Source organism: Leopardus geoffroyi, chromosome E3, assembly GCF_018350155.1.
Source record: "Leopardus geoffroyi isolate Oge1 chromosome E3, O.geoffroyi_Oge1_pat1.0, whole genome shotgun sequence".
In the NCBI taxonomy this organism is placed as follows: Eukaryota; Metazoa; Chordata; class Mammalia; order Carnivora; family Felidae; genus Leopardus; species Leopardus geoffroyi.
In genome coordinates, this window is record NC_059340.1 from 6,190,896 (window position 1) to 6,212,250 (window position 21,355).

Below are 21,355 nucleotides of genomic sequence, written 5' to 3' on the forward strand. Positions count from 1 at the left end.
TTGGAAGAATGCAAGAGAAACCAGCAGTGCGATGATAATAATAGCTACTTCTCTAGAGGCAAATTCTTGGCTGACAAAGGACAAGGAGGGTAGGAGACTTATTTTTAATGAATACCCTTTTATCATACGCGTACATCATCTATTTAAAAACTCCGACTGAAGTTTTTAGGCTGTGATGTATACACTTCAAATTAATGAGTTGTTTTATTTTTCTTTTCTGAATAAAGTCCCATCTATTCTAATATAAGAAACGCCAAATCCTTGACTCACACTGCCTGAAATTAAACACCTGGGGTAACACCGACATCATCATACCCTTTTGCAAAGCCTTGCTGAGAGATTTTGACTGGCTCCTGTCTATTCTAAACATAAACATCGCTACTGTACAGGTGATAAGAAAAGTGCTGACATTGATAAACTGTTTCCTTTTGGAAATATTTTTTGTTGGTATTTCAACAGAGGTACCATTTCCTAAAGTCAAACTCCTTGTCTGAAATGAAACATAAAAACTTTTTTTTCCCTACCATTAGGCTGAACCCTAGACAAAATCCAGAAGCCAAACCTGGGTTTCCAAAAAGAAAACACACACTGTTGTCTCAGAATGCATGAAATTATGGAATGTGCAGAGTGAGTCTTTTCCAAAACCATCACCAACACCCTCAAATACTATTTAAATACTTCGTGTGCCAGATGTGCCTGAGGACAGCCTCTGGGGCTTATGACGAGGCTCGAGGTAAGCCATCAGCACATCTGTTCCTCTCCTGCAATTGTCGTGAACAAAAGTGGAACCCCGCTGACATTCAGTTCGTGAAGTAAGCCATAAACAATGCAATAAGTAAACAGGTATGACAAGTCTCCAAAAAGACTTCCGTGATTCATTTCAAAGTTAATATCAAAAATAGACCTAAAAAAAGAGAGAGAGAGAGAGAGCCAGAACAGGCTTACACTGCTCCCGTCACAACACCCGAAATATCAGGCTCCAAGAGAAACAGCACGCTATCGAGGCTATGTGCTATCCTCATAGATTTTACTCTAAATTCCAGTGTAGCATATCACATAGCAACTTTTTACTGCACCAAGTTGGTACTTAAAGAGCCTGTGACTACCGCTCAAACTCTACAATGTACTTCCACATTTAAATTTTAGTGGAAAATCAAATACCACGCATTGCTTCCAAATATCAATATTATGCCTTCCAAACTGAATGTGTTTGCGTGTATCAAAGGCGCCTTCCTAAGCAGGCTCTCTGCCAGCAACCTGTGCTGTTCTAAAACGTTCCGGGCACTATCATTTCAGCTACCTTGAACTTCTGATGAGTGTTTCCAACCAATTATTGATGATTTCCAAAAACATTGTCTCCATTTTTTTCTAAAGCGCTGAGGAAAGCAAATCACCAGTTTCCAAGCCTATCGTGGGTCTTGTATAATCCATTACTAAACCTACAGAATGAAGTAGCAATTATTAAATCGCCAATATCGCAACACATGAGACCAACACCAACATAAGCTTAGGACAAACACCAAAACGAAGAGAAACTTCAGATCACACCATGTCTTCAGTCTAAACTGAAGACAGATGGCATTACTTTGTGGTACTTTGTGGGTGTGCACACAATTTCCAGGACTTGCAAGTCAGAGTAGCCATAATACCGTGTACCATTGATTCGAAGACATTTTCTCTTATTTTAACATCTCTGAAATCTTCAAATGAATCATGCTGTAGTGTTATACTGGTGTTTCTTTTTTAGTGGTACATAAGGCAATGGTGTGACTTTCAAAGTCACCTTAGATTCACTGAAAGATGACAATATTAATATTAGCTAACATATAACTATGTACCAGACACTGCATGTGGATTATTTCATTTAATACTCATAAACTCTAAAGTGGCTCCAACTATTTCCCACCGTCTTTTTTTTTTTTTTTTTTTTTTAAGGTGAGAAAACTTAGAGATGAGGTCACTCATCTAAAGGCACAGGCTGGCTCCAGCCCAGCTCCTAACCACCCCACCTGGCTGGCTCCACAGAGGAAAGAACTTGCAGATGAGAGCGCCAACCATTCCTTGGAACATGGGTTCAAAGCTCAGCCATGAGCGCCCCCCCCCCCCATTTTTTAAGCCTGTTTATAAGCCCCCCTCCCTGTTTTTTAGGAAAATGGCAAAGAAAACGCAGGGCTCCAAGTATCACAATGGATATTATTTCAAAAACTTTATTATAAAGAAGGGTTGGTAATCGCCTTATAAAAAATTATATTCTTGCATAAAGAACAATTTTTTCTTTCTATTCATCCTGAATTCAATGAACAAATAATTAACATGCATTTTTCCCCTCTCAAAAAATACCCTATCATCTCTAGGGAAATGACGTAAGAATTTCTAGAATCTGTACCTGAATTTTGTTTAAGTCTTAGTACTTGAAATAGTCCCAAATAACACAACAATCCAGAAACATTCTATAACATAAATCAACAATAACATTTGTTGGGGTAAGTTTACATATAAAGCTACCATTCCTAACTCTTAGCAAAAATATTTGGCACCTTTACAGAAATACATCTTTTGCTTCACACAAAGAAGGCATACTTATTTTTCAGAAGTTCATTAAATGGTAGCTTTCTCATCCTCATGTTCAGCATACACAAAGCCAGAATTATACATTTTTTTAATGGTATCATCTAGTTAGTTGTTGGTTGCCTTCCCAGCATCCATTTTTCTGTTCCCTCAAAATGTCCCAGTCCTGTATGCTGGGTAGGACTAACACCATTACTAGATTCCAAGATGGATCCTAACTGCCCAACCCGCACATCCCATCAACCTTACCACAGTGGTTGGTTCAGAGATGGATACATGACCCAAATCAGGCCAACCCAACAAGAGGATTCAACTCCAGGACTTCTACTCCAGCAAAGAACTATTGGAAAAGTGGACTTTTAACATCTCTGCTGGTTAAAGCCAGAAGGAAATCACTATGGGAGCATCTAGAGCCATCTTTTGATCACAAGAGAAAGAGACAGCCAAGAATGGTTCTGAGGTCACAGCACTGAGAACCAAAGAGAAACTGGGTCCTTGTCATACAGTGAAACTACTTTTGGACTTTTCAGTTAACTTACTGAATAAAATGCTTTCTATTGAACCAATTTAAGCTAGGGTTTAAACCACTTACATCTGAAAGCATCTTGTTTTTAAAAACTAATAAAAAAAAAACCTCAATGTCATGAAGTGTGGTATTGTAAATACATGGCAGAAATAAAAACGTGACACTGGCTGAACAAAGGAGGCAGGGTAAAATTCAGTGAACACCCTACCTGGTCAGTGATGTCACTTACTAAGATGGTGTGGACTAGGATCAGAGCGCCTTGGGGAATGGCTGTCGTGCAAAGGGGTGGGGATAAAATCATGAGCTATCCAGAGGCAACTGGCTGCTCCTGTGCAAGAGAATGTAATGCGCGCTCTGAACCATAAAGACTATCTATTTCCCCTTCTTGGTTCTTTCAAATAGTAGTCTTTAGTTTGGTCTCCTGATCTCCCTTCGTGGTTGTACACAGTTCAACTTGCCAGTGTCCATCCCTAAATCATCCGACCATGAGAAGCTCCACGACCCTGACAAAGACAACCGGCCATCTTCACCAATGCTCCTGGAGCTGAAGCTAGAGGCAGTGAACACCGAACCAGACGGTGATGGAGCCGTCCTAGCCAAGAGAAAGGACAATGTGGACAAATCTCTTTCCAGCTCCCCTTTAGAAGAAGCGAAAATGAGGGCTTTTGTAGTTAATCTTTTAACATCTTGGAAATCGAGAAATAGCTGATGCTGTAGCAGGATGGTTTTGGATGCAAGTCACATTCAAATCGAAAAGGGCACGAGGCAGCTGTCCAAACAAGAGATGCTCGCAGCTTGAACTAAGAGAGAGGCAAGGGGCATAGAGAGAAGACACGCTCCAGATGAACCATGGCTGCAGAAACGAGAGGGCTTGAGGAGTTAGATACAAAGGATATGACAACATGTCTTGGTTTGGGGTTTGAGCAACTGAGTGGATTTAATGAAGCGAGCAAGACTGGGGACAGGAAGGTTTCTGGGGAGGAGAAAATCAGGAAGACTGGGACATGTAAAGCTGAAGGTGTCTACTAGGTGTGTGTGGGAACAAGAACGTCACCTTTCCAATCTTGCACAATCAAGGAGGAAAAAAAAGGCTACCTTGCAAAAAAAACCAAACAAACAGAAAACACCTTACCTAATGTTGTGAGTTTGTGGATTATCCTCACTGAAGCCTAAGGAGAGTTAAATCAACATCCCATGAGAACATGTAGGCCTTCTCCTGCATAGGATTATTGATTATTGTAAAGTATATGAATTTATTATAGTTTAGATTAAGTGTGCTTCTGAGTATTTCCGTAACTGCACATGATATGATTATCCATTTAGGACAAAAGGAACTATCCTTTTCTGTCCTGTAAAATGTGTTTTTAAAGAGTAAAACAAGTTGCCTGCTATCTTTTTTAACCTAGAAATAAAAACACATACAAAACAAAACAAAACAAAACACACAACGCTCTTGGGGCTTGGTTTGACAGCTTGGCGCAAGTGAGGAAATATACTTGAGAACTCTTTGGAAATGAAGAAACGCAGACAGAGAAGGCATTGCTATTATCGACATGTACGAGCAAGCATCAAGCAAATCTCAAATCTGTCATTTGTAGGTAATATATGTAGAAATACAACTCAGTAAAATTTAGACTTTTTATCCCAAAGATCTAGGAGAACTATAAGGCAATACATTACAGGTGGTTACAACTTTTTCTACTTTTATCGAGTCAGTTATTTCTTCTTTAGGCACACCTAAAATTAATAAGCAAGCCCATAAAAAGTTTAAAGCAAATATTGATCATAAATATTTAGGGAAAATACCAAGTTATTGATGCTGGTTTATGCAAGTTAGCATTTTTGTCCCCACCTTAGGGATGAGGTTATTTTCTGAAAATAGGTCAGAGGTAACCCCAAATGATATTCCAAATAAATGATATAAACCAGCACTGTTATTTAGAACCAAGACCCCAATCTTTCAAAGGGCTCACTATAGAAAGTAGATCTCAGGGGCACCCGGCTGGCCAGTCGGAGGGGATGTAACTCTTGATCTCAGGGTCATGAGTTTGAGCCCCACGTGGTGTGTGGAGATTATTTGAAATTAAAATCTTAAAAAAAGAGAAAGGTAAATTTTTAAAGAGAGAGAGAGAGGGAGAAAGAAAGAGAAAGAGAAAGAAAAGAAAACCAAAAAGAAAAGAAGAACGAAAAAAGATTGATTTCGGGACCAGATTTCTCAATCTGGAAAAAATTTGGGCTTACTTAGTTTCATGCTGGAACAATTTGTGTGTGAGTGTGTGTGTTTGTGTGTGTGTTTAAGTATCAGAATAAACATATTCTCTGGGAAAAAAGTTTGTTCAGATCTACAAAGTATGCAGAGTATTTTTCACTCTCCAGAACCCAGGAATCTTCCTGTGAAGAAATACATATAAGCATGATTATATGCCTTTAGACACTATTTTAGCCTTTTAAAATATATTTGACACAATTATTTTGAATTTGCAGAACACCTGCATTTGAAAACAATTTCAACCAATGTACTAGTTGTCCTAAGAGATTAAGAGCTGTAGATTCTTTTTTGTTTTCAACATTTTTAATTGTTGAAAAGCAATCTATTCTCAAGAGGAAAGAGGAGGAGAGATCAAACAGTACAAAAGGAATACAGTGAAAACATGTCCCTCTCACCCAGATCCTCAGGCCCTGGTTCTCCCCCAGGGACAATCACAATCAGTATTTTCAGCAGTACCCTTGCAGTGATACCCTATACAAATAGGTCAATAAATTTCCCCTTTTATTTTTTATTTATTACTCAAATAGTATTACAACATTCACTCCTCTGAATCTTTCTCCCCCACACAATAATGTGTCTTAGAAAGTGCTTTGTATCAGAATCTTATAAGCACAATCTTATTCTGTTAAAAAGCTACACATCCTTGGGTATATAACATAATTGATTTAACTAGTGCTCTATTAATGGCACATTTAGGTTGTTTTCTCTCCTAGTCTCAAACAATGCTGCAATGATTTTGCATAGATGTTTTTTTAACTTATTTACTTATTCATTTTTAAGTGATCTCTATACCCAATGTGGGGCTCAAACTCGTGACCCCAAGATCAAGAGTCTCATGCTCTTCTGAGCCAGCCAGGCACCCCTTGCCTATAACTGTAAGAAAAATTCCTGGAGGCAAAATTGGTCAATCAAAGGCATAGACATTTATTATCTGATAGTACCAAGCTGCTGTCCTTACTCTATTGTATCAATTTACATTCTCAGCCAACAATGGAAAAGAGCTTCCACTTTTCCACACCTTTGTCATCATAACATATTTTCAAACTCTTTGGTCTCTGCCAATCTGCTTAGTGAAAAACTGTTTCACTCCCAGTTTCAACTGGTATTTTGTTTGGTATGTAGGGCTGGGTATCTTTTCCCAATTTGAAACCCATTCTCTGTCTTTTCTGAAGTGTTTGTATTCTTTGCAGATAGGTTATTGGCCTTTTTCTAATTGATTTTGAAAGCTCTTTATATATTAAGGAAGCTAGACTTTCATTTTCATATAGACTTAAAATTATTTTTCCTAGTTTGTCTCTGCATATCAACTTCTATCCATTTTTCTTCTCACGGAGAAATGTTCTATCCAACTACTTAAGTCTTTTTAATTGCTTATAATTGTTTATCAGCTGATTCTTTTGGACTTCTAAAACAAATAATAGCAATTTTGCTTTCTGCTGTCTTTCTCTAGTTAATAACAATTTTGACAGAGCACATCCCTGTATTGTTCCCGATTTTAATGGGAATGCTTCCAAGGTTTCACAATTAAAGATGAGGCTGGCTTTGGCAACTAAGGCTATTTCTCCAGGGAACTTTCTGAATGCATAGAGAATTTAACAATTTGTTCTTGAGTATTACTTTTCATGTTTATCAATAGGTTTTATAGATTTTCTTCAGTGTCAAAGCATACCATTAGTGTTAGCACTGACATAATTATTTGGGAATAAGAAATAACAGGAACCTATGGCCCTCTATTTACACCAGGCTACCCTATAAATAATCCATAACTACACATCAAAATATTTAATCCGCATCAAGTCCTTGTGCAACATGCAAAGGCAGGTATCTTGCATCACAGACAGGCAGGCAAACGGAGTCTAAAAGATTGTAATTCCACCCACCCCCTTTCTTCACTTCTGTGAGTTAAAAATCAAATTCAGACCTTCTGACTCCCCGAGTCAGTGTTTAAGCCACAAGAAAGTACCGTGCGTGGCCTTTAGAGAATCTAGCGAATGCCCAACGTACAAAGAAAAACGCAGGCCGCTGTCTCCATCCCGCAGCCTCGCAACGTTCTCTTCCAGACTCCTGAAAGCAACCTCCAAGTTGGACTCGGGAGCTGAAAACATCTGAAATGCATCACCCAGCAGCCGGCAAAATAGGTTCATGCTCAGTGATACACGATGTTGCTGACATTCCTCAGCCAATTAGAATTCCTTTCAGCTGCAATGGAGGTGAACATAGCTGGAATGAGAGTGGGGCGCGTCACCAGGCGCATTGATTGTACATTATTTAAGCCTTGTTTTAAAACAATAAAAGAGCTCCCCCCACTTTAATCCGGAAGCATGGAAACAACATTCCACTTAGTTTAAATATCCAAATGGATTACATTGCATCTATAGACACAACAGTAATTCTAACATTTTAAAAAGAAGATATTTCCAGTCCACATGGCTAGGTGCTTCTGTGTGTGTGTGTGTGTGTGTGTGTGTGTGTGTGTGTGTGTGTTTTCAACAGAGCTTTCCAGCTCATCTTTAAGTAGCATGCCTTAGGGACGTGGTCAGCTAGAATGCGGTGGATGACAAGCCAATTTAAATTAGGGGTTGTCTCTCAATAACATTCACTTACAGAACAACAAGCAAACCAGTCACTTAGGTTGTTCAGTGACAAAAATAAAATAAATAACCACATATTTTTAATTCTCTACTGGTTTAAAAATATTTAACCTCTAAAACGGTTTGAAATTACAACAATTTGATCCAAGTAAGAATCCTAAAAATTAGGGCTTCTCAACCAGAGAATCAGAGCACTGCCAGGATACTAAATTATTTAATCTATTTCCGAAGGTTTTTGAACTTCCCTTTTGCTCTTGGCACTCAATAAAATGCACAATTCAGCTACTTTAACTTTTAACCAGTGTCCACAAACATGTTACAAAACAGCCAGTTTAGTTAAGTGGATCATTGAGCTGATGTTGAAATATTATGGGTCCGTCTTTTTTTTTTTTTTAATTCATGAGGAAATACTTCTTCCCAAGTGACTCAGCCCCCAGAACCTCCCCTTACACACAGCACAACACGCCAGAACCCGACAATTCGACCAAACAGAGAAAATGAAAATTTGGGGACTAGAAGGAAAAACTCAAAGTTCAGACACCACTTTTGTGGTTGCAGAAATAGGAGTTGTGAACTGAAATAATTAGACTTGAAGTCAAAAATTCTAGTTGGATATCACTACAATTACTATCGAGCTATAGACAGAAATAAAGTGTACAAGGTATTTCATCTCTCAGGTCAGTTAGGGGGGTCAAGAAGTTTTAAAAAACGGATTTGAGGGGGGGAAAAAAAGGTTTTTCTTAAGACCTCTCCAATGTGGTCTCATCACAAATACAACCTATATTTGGCAGAATGTGATTCCTTTTCAAGTAAAACTGAAGCTTAACTTTTGCAACAGTTACTTGAGGTAGCACATCCCACACCCTTAACCAGCATTAATCCAGCCAAAGAAGTGCCTTCACAGTACCTTCATAACTCTGAGGCTGAGCCCGAGGAAAACTCAGAAGCAGCTCAGGGCTAAACACTGATGACTTATGCCAGCTTATCCCGGTTTTGTCGTTAAAAACCAAAGTGTTGCCTGCCTTACATAAGCGAGGTTCTCTGCTGCCATAAACCAATAAAGGGAACTCTCTTAACAGCCTTCTTAACCTTTAAGAGAAACAGAACTATTTCAAATCAATTAGACCACCTGTTATTGATCAATTACAGTTATTAACAGTTATTACTACAACTGTTTCTCTCCAAGTCGCATCATCTGGACGCCAAGCCCCAAGTCGGCCTTACTTTCCATGTGCTACAACTTTAAAAATAGCCTCCATTTCCATATGCTATCAAGGAAGGCCTCTTCCCTTCTCTCTACTCGGAATTAGAATTTTTCTCTTTGCAACACGCAGTCACGCTTCAAAAGATATAAAAACACAAGGAGGTCTGAGAGTGTTTCAAGGCCTAAATACCCAAAAAAGTTTAGGCATTTGCTATTTCAACTAACTGGTTAACATTGGAATCAAAATTTAATTTGCTTGAGGAGCACTGTGGAACCCTTAGAGCCCAAAATTCCATTCTTTTACCCAAAGTGGCCTAAATAATGTATCTGGGATTCATTTGTGTACCACATAAGAAACAAAAGTTTTTGCGAATCCTGCTTGAACTTAAAACCGTTTCCGAAGTGTTTGATTTGCCAGGGAACTCTAAATGTCTGCAAGATAATGTTAAGATCACTTTGATTTTGCACATATTATGCCCGAAACCTACTGAAACTATTTAAAAACTATTTTCCTGTTAAAACATCACAAAGACATTCATTAAAGTTAAATTCTTTTAAATATAAAGACTCAAATATTCTTCTACTACATAGGCCAGGCTTCCAAAGCAGCTCCATATACCACTCAATAGTTTTCAAAAGCTGAAAGGGCTCCAGAGGAAGAAAAATATATATCATAATCAATACACAAAATTAATGCTTAGCATAAATCAAACATAAGAGCTGTGTTTTAACACAAATTTCTGAATATCAGCATTGAGATTTAATAACACAAAGCATAAGTACCCAACATAATTTAGAATAAGTAGGTAGCCAAATGGAGAATCACAGATGTTAGAATAAAGTTGAAATCTCGGGGCATCTGGGTGGCTCAGTCAGTAAAGCGGTTGGACTCTTGATTTTGGCTCCGGTCACAATCTCATGGCTCGTGAGTTCGAGCTCAGCTGTTAGCGCAGAGCCTGCTTGGGATTCTCTCTCTCTCTGTCCCTTCCCTGCTCACGCTCTAAATCTCTCTCTCCAAATAAATAAACATTTAAATAAAATTTTTAAGTTGAAATCTCATTTTATATGATGAAACTGAGACCCCAAAAGGTCACATAATTTGTTCCATATCATGCAGTTTAGGATAGAGCTGAACAAACTCAAGTCTTTTTTTCCCTAAGCAGGCTTCACGTCCACCACGGAGCCCAATGTGGGGCTCGAACTCACGACCCTGAAATCAAGACCCAAGCTGAGATCCAGAGTGAGACACTCAACCCACTGAACTGACCCAGGTGCCCCTCAAGTCTCTTAATTCTAAATCCAATGCTCTCTTCATCACCAAATACAACTGTGGACCCCAAAGTTCTAAATGCTCTTTTATAACTCCCATGCCATCAGATGTCACCTTGAATTATGCTCTGTGTGGTATTACTGACTGGTTAGAACGTCCCTCATTTTTAAAAATATTTTTTTCAAATAGCACAGGTAGAAATAAACTCTGAAACCTGTAACAAAAGCACACAACTTTTAAAGGATGGCTATCCAACAGGCCAGAAGTGAAGGGAGTTCAAACTGCCCCTGAAAGCTTGAAGATGAGGCCAAAACCACCCCCTCTTCAATGATATATCTGGTTCCAACGTTACAACATAAATGAACTTTCAACAGACAACTGCACGTGGGTCTACAATGACCACTCAACTCTCCATCCTGTTGCGGGGATGACCACACTCACAGATCATCTCAGACCGCCAGTAACATCACCAGGGGTGAAGGGGAAAAGGTGCTTTGGAAACAACATCCTTTACCTGATCCTTCAATATCAAATGCCATCCAAAACTCTCCAAAGCATTTCTACATCTGTGGCACCTAAATTTCTGAATCCAAAAATAATTTAGGAGGACAAACCAAGTCCCCCCCACCCCCTTCACACGGGAAAGGCCAGACCTGCCAATTAGGCTTGATTAATATATATATATATTACACCTGACACACTCTCATTAGAACCTATTCCTTCTGAAACATTAATCATATTTCTACCAAAACTCATGAAGTCAGTTACTTCTGCTTTTAACAAAATGAAACCAATCTGATGTCAATTACAGTTTACACTGTAAATGAGAATCAAATTAAAGTTGTCAGTAATTAAAGTTTTACAAGCATCACAAAGTCAAAAACATGGCTTTCATGTAACCATAAAAATAACAATGTTATACATTGTATCTCCATAGTGAGAAGTGTTTCCTACAAGTCCTGGAATAAAGGATGATGTTTCTCCAGAAGCAAAGATCCCTGGAATATATGGCTGTCACTCCACAAAACCAGGGTCTGGATTTGGGTCCAAATCATCTGATCTGAACATATCATCTCATCATAACCTAATGTGACATCTTTATACAAAAAAAAAAAAAAAAAATTATAACTCTTCTCTCGAAACAAACAAACAAAAAAATCATGCAACAACCATGTACCTTCAAAGGAAACTTTAGTTTTTAAACAATCACCCATTGTTGTTTTCATGGATTTTACCGACGAATTAGTGTTACGCATCTGCGATAAAGTGTCCAAAATGCTCATTCTGTCTGTGAAAGGATCTGACCAGACTCTGACTTCGGAGTCCTCACCACACGGGCCACCGAACAGAAAAATCCAGGGGAAAGCCCCCGTCAGGAATTAGCCTGAACTTTTTATTTCCTTTCCAGGGCTGGAAATATTCGAGTTCGGAAAGTCCCGCAGCAGAACCGCATCTGCAGCCCTACAATCCCGCGTCAGGTGTGAATTTGAGCTGGGAGGCGCGGCCGCAGCGCCCTAAGCCCTGAGGACACCGAGAAGGGGCGGGCGAGGGCGCAGACCGGCCCGGGATCTCCGGGGCCCGCTAGCGAGGGGCGCCTCCCGCAGACAGCTCGCGTCCACACTCCTCCAAACCCGCGCGTCGCCGGCCCGCAGAGCCTCGCGCTCACCCTCGAAGGTGGCACTACAGAGGCTCCTAGGAGACACGGGCATTTCATTGAAAAGACTAAACGGGAGCGAATCAAGGAGCCTGCGTTGGTGCAGCTGCCAGAGCCTCCAGTGGGGGGCGGGGCGGGGGTCCCTCAGCGCCTCGGCAGGGCTCAAGGATGCTGGGGGAGGGGGGGGGGGCGGTGACGGCAAAGTGCAATGCAGAGAAGGAAAGAATTGAAGAAGCACGGTCAGGAGTAGATAGTGGCCTGGCCTGAGGGAGAAAGGAAGTGGAGCAGACCGAAGAGGTCTGGACCAGCGGGGAGTGAGGAGAACAGGACGGGGAGAAGCCACGAGATAGGACTGAGGAATTCGAGGCTGAAGGAAAGGGTGGAGGCAGCGAGACAGGAGCAAGGGGGCGGGGCCGGGAGATAAGCAAGGGAGGGACTAGGTAGAAAATGAGGGGCGGGGCTTAGGGGGAAAGTGAGGGAGCCCGGCCAAGGGAGAATAAAGGGGCGGGGCCGGGAGGGGAGAAGCCGGGGGGCAGGTGGGGGGGTGGTAGCGGGAAGAAGGTACAGAGTGTGGGGGAGGGGGTGAGAGCCGGGGGCAGGAGGGAGAAGCTAGGGGGCAAGTCCGAGGGCAGACAGGGGAGCGGGAGACGACGGGAAGGTGGTGAGAAGCGAGGGGCGGGACCGAGAGCAAGGGGCGGGGCCTGGAGGGAAAAGCGAGGAGGCAGGTAAGGGGAGAGGGAAGAAAGCGAGGGGTAGGAAAGGGGGGGGGGGAATGAGGAGTAGGGGCGGGGCCACGAGGGGGAGAACCGAGGGGACAAGGCGGGGATGAGGGAGGGGGGCGACCGGGGTGGAGGGGTGAAAGCAGGAGGGGAGAAGCGAAGGGGCAGGTGGGGGAAGGAGGAGGAAAGCGAGAGGGCCGCGGGGGGGAATCGGGGTGAGAAGCGAGGGGGCGGGGCCGGGAGCAGCGAGGGGGCGGGGCCGGGAGCGAGGAGCGAGGGGCACTCGCCGAGGGGGGTGACGAGGTCCTGGGACAACGGCCGGCGTGGGGGAGGGCCACTCCACCGGGGCGCTCTGCGGGAAATTCCGGGGCTGCTGGGGGGCCGTGCGGGGCGCCAGGGGGCGTCGGGGAAGCGGGGGGGGGGGGGGCGGGTGGGCCTCCCACCGGCCGTACCTGTCAGACGGATCTTGATGCTGGAGCCGTTCCTGCGCGTCCCGGGGTTCGACATCTCCCGCCAACGATCGGGCAGCCGCGGATCCAGCGCCGCCGCCCCCCGGCCCGGCCCGGCCCGGCCCCGCCGCCGCCGCCTCAAGGTTACGGCTCCGGGCTGGGCGCCGGGGTCCGAGCCGGGACACAAACTCCGCGGCCCAGGCGTCCGGGCGGCGGGAGGATGGTCGAGCCGGGGAATCCGCGCTCGACCCGGCGCCCCCGACCCTCGCTCGCTCCCAGCCGAGCCCAGTCCGGAGCCGCCTCCGCCGCCACCACCACCACCTCCTCAGAGCCGGACGCCCGCCGCCCTCGCCGCTTCCGCCGCCGCCGCCGCCTCCCGGAGCCGCGCGCGTTCCCGCCGCCGTGCCGGCCCGGCCCTGCGCGCGCCCGCGCCGTGCGCCCCCGCGCCTGCGTGCGTGCGCGCGCCCGCGGACACGCCGGGGCGGGGCGCGCTGCGGGGCTACGTCGCCGGCCCAGCCTCGGGCGCGCGGGCTCTGGGAGCCGGGGCCCCCGGCTTGCCGCGTCTTCCCGCTGGGAGATGAGCGAAGGCGTTCGGGACTTGGGAGTCGAGCGCGCCTTGGAGGCCTGCGGAAAGAGGAACCGGGTCCTCCTGGGCCAGCGAACCGTTACCCTCGGTCTTCGCCACATTCTCCGAGGGAACAGGTTTGCAGATGCGGACGGAATTGATTTTCCAGGTCTGTGTCTCAAGCCTCGGGGCCCCCCGATAGCTATTGAAAAGAGGATTACATGAAACCGTGGCCTGTCACTACACCAAGCACCTTGCACAAATAGTCATGCAACACTTTTTTTTTTGAGCAAAGGGCTTTTAAATAATGCACTTTCAAAGGAGAGATTTCTCAAAGACACAGTCCCCTAGGTGTGTTCTGTGCAACTAGTGCGCTCTATTGACCCATGACAAAGTCTCCAGAATCGCCGGAAGTGCCATTTATGGCCACGGTAAACAAGATGGGAGAGAAGGATAAAGTGGAGAGGTAGATGTTTGTGATTATCCAATCTGCATACAATTCAATCCAACACAAAGGCAGCTTTACAGCCTGCCTTCCGCTAACACTTCCCCCTATCAGACTTGCACAGGACTAAAAGCTAACATTTCCCCTCCTCCCGAGTGGCAGGGTAGAACTAAATCCCGTTAGGCTTTCTGCAACAAACTCCTCTCTTTGTTAACCTGTAATGGAGAGGAAATACTATGTTAATAGAGAGGAAAAGCTGGGCGTGTTTACCAAATTTGTTTTTGACCAACTCTACCTAATTCTTTGAAAGCCTTTATTTGGTTTGTGTCTTAAGGAAACCAGGCTCTGAGCCATTGCAGCCAGGGAATTTTCCTGGAGTCACAGTTTTCAGACTAGAGCCCTCTTTCTAGCGCCCCTTGACATGCCCCCCTGCCTCAGGCTGAGTCCAGTGAGAGGGGAGTGTGTGCTGGGCTGGATTCAAAGCTGCTTCTTGAGCCTCAGTCATTCAAATAAAAAGACAGGCCTAGGGGCGCCTGGGTGGCGCAGTCGGTTAAGCGTCCGACTTCAGCCAGGTCACGATCTTGCGGTCCGTGAGTTCGAGCCCCGCGTCGGGCTCTGGGCTGATGGCTCGGAGCCTGGAGCCTGTTTCCGATTCTGTGTCTCCCTCTCTCTCTGCACCTCCCCCGTTCATGCTCTGTCTCTCTTTGTCCCAAAAATAAATAAACGTTGAAAAAAATTAAAAAAAAAAAAAAAAAAGACAGGCCTAGATCATTTCTATGGCCCACTTGCAGCTCAAACGTTCAATAATTCTAGCGAAATATCCAAGAATACAAGCTATGTTTAAGCAACAGAGCAGTAGTCCCAGAATCTAGCAGTTTCTCTGTAGGCGACTGTCACTATGAGTGAGTCCCTGGGGTCTGAATAAATCCTTTTAGAGTCTCTAATCCTCACCTCCACGTGATCTCCATTCTTCTTTCAGTCCACCCCAGGATCTCACCCTTCTTTTCATTCCCACATTCAAGTCCCTGCTTTTTCAACCAAGCTAAAGCACTCTCTGTCTCTCTCTCTCTCTCTCTCTGCTTACCTGAGTGGTGGCCCCTGTTCTGATCCCCAACTATTCCTGACCTAAAATCCTTCCATTTCTTAACCTTCCTGTTTTCTCACCTGCCTAGATGTCTGGGCCTTCCTTTTCCTGATCATTTGTTTCCTCCACACCTGAGGCAGGAGGTCACTTCTGGAGGTTACTGAAAGGCATTTCATTTACTCATTAACAAGTAATTGCTGTTGTCATTTAACCAGCTACACCTAATGGTGTCTTTCAACACAGCCTGCACTAGTAAGACTTTCCTAACTGGAAGCTAATGTATTATTCATCAGCAAACACCAGCCACCTACTATGTGGTTGGGGACAAGGAATACAAAATAAATAAGTCACAGCTGCAGCATTTCAGAGGCTCAGTGGACTGGATGAAACAGACAGGAGCGGCTGACAAGGACACAGTGACAGAGGTCTGTACCGAGGGCTAGAACATAGATTACAGGACCGTTCCGCCTGGGAGGAGGGAGATGGGAAGATCACAGAAGAGTCCCAGAATACCTTGATCTAGGACCTAAACACAGTGTTCAAGTTCGTCGGGCAAAGACATTGTAGGCAGAGGGAGGGGCTGGCACAGAGGCATGAAAATAAATGTTTTCTCCAACCGTTCATGGCACAAGGACAGTGACACAGCTGCCGTATCTTCTATCCTCACACCTGACTCTATTAAAAGCTGACAAAGATGGTAAAAGGTATTGGCCCATGTCAAATTCAACAGCCACAATTTTGGGCTAGGCCTGTGGGCCAGCCCTTATATTGAACTTCAGGTACCTTGATTTCCTTTGATCGTGTATCAAATTTGTCAAAAAATACTATCTTCTAAAGACATCGGGAACAAATAGATGGGAAGTGCTTAACAATTCTGCTGAGACAGAGATGAAATTTGGTGAGTGTCTTCAAGGATCCTCTTTGCAATGCCTTTACAAACGAGCAGTTTTGACCCTGCTTTCTTTGTAGGATTTGGCAGCTCATTTTATGTCTCCCAAATGTATCACTCGCCTTTGCCGGTGTTATTGGGCATTTGAAACGCTTTCCAGTGGGGGAGGGAAAAAAAAATCTCTCTTTGGATCCAACGATGCAGTAGTTCTTAACCTGTCTTTGGAGTCCCAAACCTTTTCAGGGAATCTGGTGGAAATAATGGATCCTTTCCCCCAAATTCATGTGTGCAACTCTGCACCAAATTTTACATCCAATTTCAATGGTTCATGCATGATCTCCTGAAACCAATTTGTGGGCCCTGTAAGGTCCCACAGCCCCTAGATTAAGAACTCCTAAAGGAAATGATCAAGCAAATCACACTGGGAATACCCCATATATGGGTGTGGAGGAGCCAATACAGGGGTAGCCCCTTTTGAAGGCAGCGGGTATTCTTGCTAAAAAGTTTTAATTTCTCTGGAATAAGTGCCCTAGAGCTGTGGCCCACACATACCCACACTCTACCCTGGCTCCACCACGTTACCAATTGGTGCCAGAGCGGGTTCATTAAATTTGCCAAGCCTCACTTTGCTCATCTGTACAATGGAGATAATAATGCCTCTCACCCACAGTTATTGTGAGGTTTAAATGAGATGTAGATTTAACAGTCTACTAGAGCAGACACGTGATAAATGGTAGTTCTGATTAGTACAGGTAAAATACATATGCTAATCTTTCCCCCAAACTTGCTAGTACTATTACCCTAGGGAAATTGGGGATATTATGCAAAGGATCCCTGGTGGCTATACCAAATACCCCTTGAGAGCATACTGCTATACCTGAGCTGGTGCCTCTGTGGCAAGTGGCTAGATCAGACCAGCCTTAAGGTCTTGGTGTTGTGTTTCTTTTTTTTTTTTTTTAACACTTATTTCTGAAAGAGAGAGACAGAGCACAAGTGGGGGAGGGGCAGAGAGAGAGGGGGAGACACAGAATCTGAAGCAGGCTCCAGGCTCCGAGCTGTCAGCACAGAGCCCGATGCGGGGCTTGAACCCATGAACTGTGAGATCATGACCTGAGTTGAAGTCAGATGCTTAACCAACTGAGCCACCCAAGTGCTCCTAAGGTCTTTTCTATATCTAGGATCTAGGCCTCTTTTGCTTTTCACCCAAACATTAAGTTTTTAAAACAATCAGATATACAAAATTTATGATTAATTAGCACATTTATTTATTCTTTTATGCAGTTTCTCTGCATAAAAAGAAGTCTTTAGGATCTTCCTCTAAATTACACCCTAAGCTTAATATTACCAATATGCAGGGTAATATCGTTGGCAGGGTTTATTATGATTGGTAGGGTCTTTTTTTTAATACAACTGTTTATTAAAAAAATGTTTGAGATCACTGTAAATTGACATGCAGTTGTAAGAAATAATATAGAGAGATCTCTTGTGTACTGTGCCCAGTTTCCCCAATTGTAACATTTTACAAAACTGTAATATAATATCACAACCAGGATATTGACATTGATACAATCCACTAATACTCAGATTTTCCCAGTTTTACCTGGACTGGTGTGTGTGTGTTAAGTTCTACACAGCTTTAACACCTGTGTACGTTTCAAGTAACCACCACCACAGTCAAAATACTGAATAGTTCCAACACCTTCCCATCCTCATGTTGTCCTTTTATACCCACACCTTTTGTCCCACCCCCAACACCTGGCAACAACTATCCTCCATTTCTAAAATTTTGTCAATTCAAAAATGTTACATAAGGGGAATCATATACAATGTAGAATTTTCGAATGGAATTTTCTCACTCAGCATAATGCTGGGAGACTCATCCAAGTTGTTACATGTTTCAGTAGTTTGTTCCTTTTTATTACTGAGTCATATTTCATGGTTTGGATGTATTACCTTTAATACATGATTGTTTAACCATTCACCCTTTGGAGGCTAACTCTGATTTTTGGTTATTACAAATAAACTACTATGAACATTCATGTGCAGGCATTTGTGTGAACATAAGTTTTAATTTCTCTGGAATACGTGCCCTAGAGTACAATTGCTAAAATTGTATGGAAATTACAAGTTTAGTGTTTTAAACTCAAGTGGCTGTAGCATTTTACTTTTTTACAAGCAATGCTTCTTGGCATCCTTGCCAGCATTTGGTATTGTCACTATTATTCCTCTTAGCCATCCTGATAGGTATGTAGTTGTGTTTCATGGCTGTGGAATTATTTGAGATTTAGATTATTTCTTCAAATATATGCAGCCAAGGGATTAAGGACAATTCTAGGAAAACGTAATTCTAAAGTCTTTCTCTAAAGATCCTAGTTGAACCCCACAGTCTATGTTCAGAAACAGCTGAGGTCAAAGTCAACACAAGAAAATGAACTGCTATTATACATTTTAAAATGTAGTTTATGGGGCACCTGGGTGGCTCAGTTGGTTAAGTATCCAGCTTTGGCTCAGGTCACGATCCTGCAGTTTGTGAGTCTGAGCCCCATGTGGGGCTCTGCGCTGACAGCTAGGAGCCTAGAGCCTGCTTTGGATTATGTGTCTCCCTCTCTCTCTGCCCCTCCCCACTCATTCTCTCTCTCTCTCTCTCTCTCTCTCTCTCTCAAAAATAAATAAAACATTAAAAATTTTTTTCTTAATATAGTTTTGTCTATGGAGTGCTTCCCACTCAAATGAGCAGTGTTTTAAACAATTGACTATCCTAATAAAAGTAGTTAAGACACTATTAAGAATAAGCTCATTGTAAAAAATTCAGACGTGACATTTTTCTCGTAAATAAACAAAGGTGATGTCCAGACTTCTGATCTACTCCTCCTTCAAAATCTCATGGGGGCTCCTGGGTGGCTCAGTCAGTTAAGTGTCCAACTTTGGCTCCGGTCATGATCTCACACTTCATGGGTTTGAGCCCCACATTGGGCTCTGTGCTGACAGCTCAGAGCCTGGAGCCTGCTTTGGATTCTGTGTCTCCCTCTCTCTCTGTCCCTACCCTGCTTGTGCTCTCTTTCTCTCAAAAATAAAATAAACATTAAAAAATGGTTTTAAAAATCTCATGATTTCTATTGGTCTAGAAAAATAAGATAAATATTCCCTAGGTTTGTTGTATCTCATCTGTAATATATTAAGCAACAATAACCAGAGAAATCAACAAAACAAAAGGATTCCCAAGTAAGACCCTGAATCATTGTTTACTGGCTAAAAATTGATGCTAGCTTTTGGACAGAATTAGAGGAAGCTCCACTATATTCTGAGCTATTGGTTCTCAAAAGTATGGTCACCCAAAAAGCAACATTGCCAGGGAACTGTTAGAAATGCAAATTCTCAGGCACCACCCCAGACTTACTACATCAGAAACTCAGACGGTAGGTTCAACAATTCACGGTTGAACCAACCTTGGGGTGATTCTGATGCAGGCTTGGGTTTGAGAACCACTGTGAAAGGCAAACAATTACCTTCCTCTTGTCCTAACTCAAGGAAGAGAGCAGTGATGTGCAAAATCCAAAGCCAAAGGTATTTGGGCCACAATGTCAAAAACAACTATAGATTGTTTAAGTTACTATAGGTAACTTAAGCAAAAATGGGATATATTAGAAGAGCTTCAGGGAGGTCACAGAATCCTTGCTAGATTTTATGATGGAAAATGGGCAGTGATCAACACATCTGAACAGCCAAGGAGCAGATTTTTTTCTTAATCAGAAACAGTATGGCCAGGACGACACCCCTAGAATTAATGCTCCCCTAGGAATTAATGCCATCTGTCCTTATGTCTCAAGATTGTAAGCACCAGAAGGCGTTCCCGGTTGGCTAAGTCTAAACCAGGCCCCAAGCCCTGGCTGCCTGGGGATAGAGAGAAGGGAAGATAAAGCCACTTTTACTTTTGTAGTGGGAAACTGAGCCACCACCTCGTGCCCAAACGATGCACAGGAGGGCTTTCTCCCTAATAGGAAGGGAACTGAACAACCCCTACATGGCTAATGTCTGCCTCACGAACATGATGGGAGAGGGAGGGCAGCAAACTGTTTGATATGATTTGATTAAACCGATACCAATAACTTAGAGTTTGGTTTTTGATTCCCCAAGCACACACTGACTCTAAGGAGAAGACGGAAGAAACCTAACGAGAGGAAAGGCAGAAGGAATTCTATGATTTAAAACAAACTGGAAAATTCACAAATCGCACACTCTTGCACTAACTATTAAAAAAAAAAAAAAAGACTTGTAGTATGTGACAATCATTTACCATGGTCTATGATGGCAAGGAGGTGCCCCAATTCCCCGATCCTCCAGATGCGCTGAACCAGTAACCAAATCCCTGCTCTCTCTGCATTCTGCACAGTGTCTGAATCAAACTCATCTTTCTGCCGAGATCCGGCAAGGCTCTAATCTTACCCTGATTGTGCAAAAATAGAAACGAGTACAGATGAATGTGACAAAGATTCTCCTAGTACCAAGAAAGGGGCGGGAGCTGTGTACCTCATTATTTAAAGGCATTCATGTAAACAAATTAAGTTAATTTGCGGTTCTGGTTTGTGTGAGGGAGGGATGCTTATATAATTATTAGCTTCTATTCCTGCTTAGTGAACGTGATAAAGATTTTTGAGGATAGCTATTTCCAATCCAAGTTCACGCTTTCTTCAGTGCCCGTCCATAGAACTGTCCATGTACTTAAAACAGACGACTCTTTGTTCATATATCCGTCTCTCTAGACTGCATCAAGCCTCTGTCTGCCCAGGATCTCCCTGGAGGGATGGGGGAGTGGTGGGGCTTAAGCCATAGAATAGCTCGACGATGCCCATTTTTTCTTCCCAGGAACGATATTTTAGAAAACACGGTCTAGTCATTTGTATGCACCGATTTATAGTATACGTTCACTTTTCCTCTTTATTGTACTGTAGGATGTAAGCAAACATTTATTAGGAAATTCAGTGTGCCATGCAATGTGCTAATGTGCAAGGAATTTTTTCTGCTATTAGAAACATTTTTGTTGGGGGACACCTGGGTGGCTCAGGTCATGATCTCATGGTTCATGGGTTCAAGCCCCGCATCAGGCTCTGTGCTGACAGCTTAG

The 21,355-nt window shown here is 43.2% G+C and overlaps 1 protein-coding gene across 10 annotated transcripts in view; it reads right to left on the bottom strand.

Moving 5' to 3' along the window:
* The window catches only part of SMURF1 (SMAD specific E3 ubiquitin protein ligase 1), a 110,457-nt gene extending 96,831 nt beyond the window's left edge, over window positions 1–13,626 (bottom strand). The window contains exon 1 of one of the 10 annotated variants that reach the window (XM_045461711.1): window positions 13,254–13,626. In XM_045461711.1, the coding sequence (XP_045317667.1) occupies window positions 13,254–13,308 (55 nt within the window). In that variant the 5' untranslated portion in view covers window positions 13,309–13,626. Of the gene's footprint in view, window positions 1–11,605; window positions 11,850–12,094; window positions 12,217–13,253 lie in introns of those variants that run through there. The other 9 variants (XM_045461712.1, XM_045461706.1, XM_045461707.1 and 6 more) reach the window with 9 other exon arrangements.
* Between the last annotated feature and the right edge of the window lie 7,729 nt (window positions 13,627–21,355).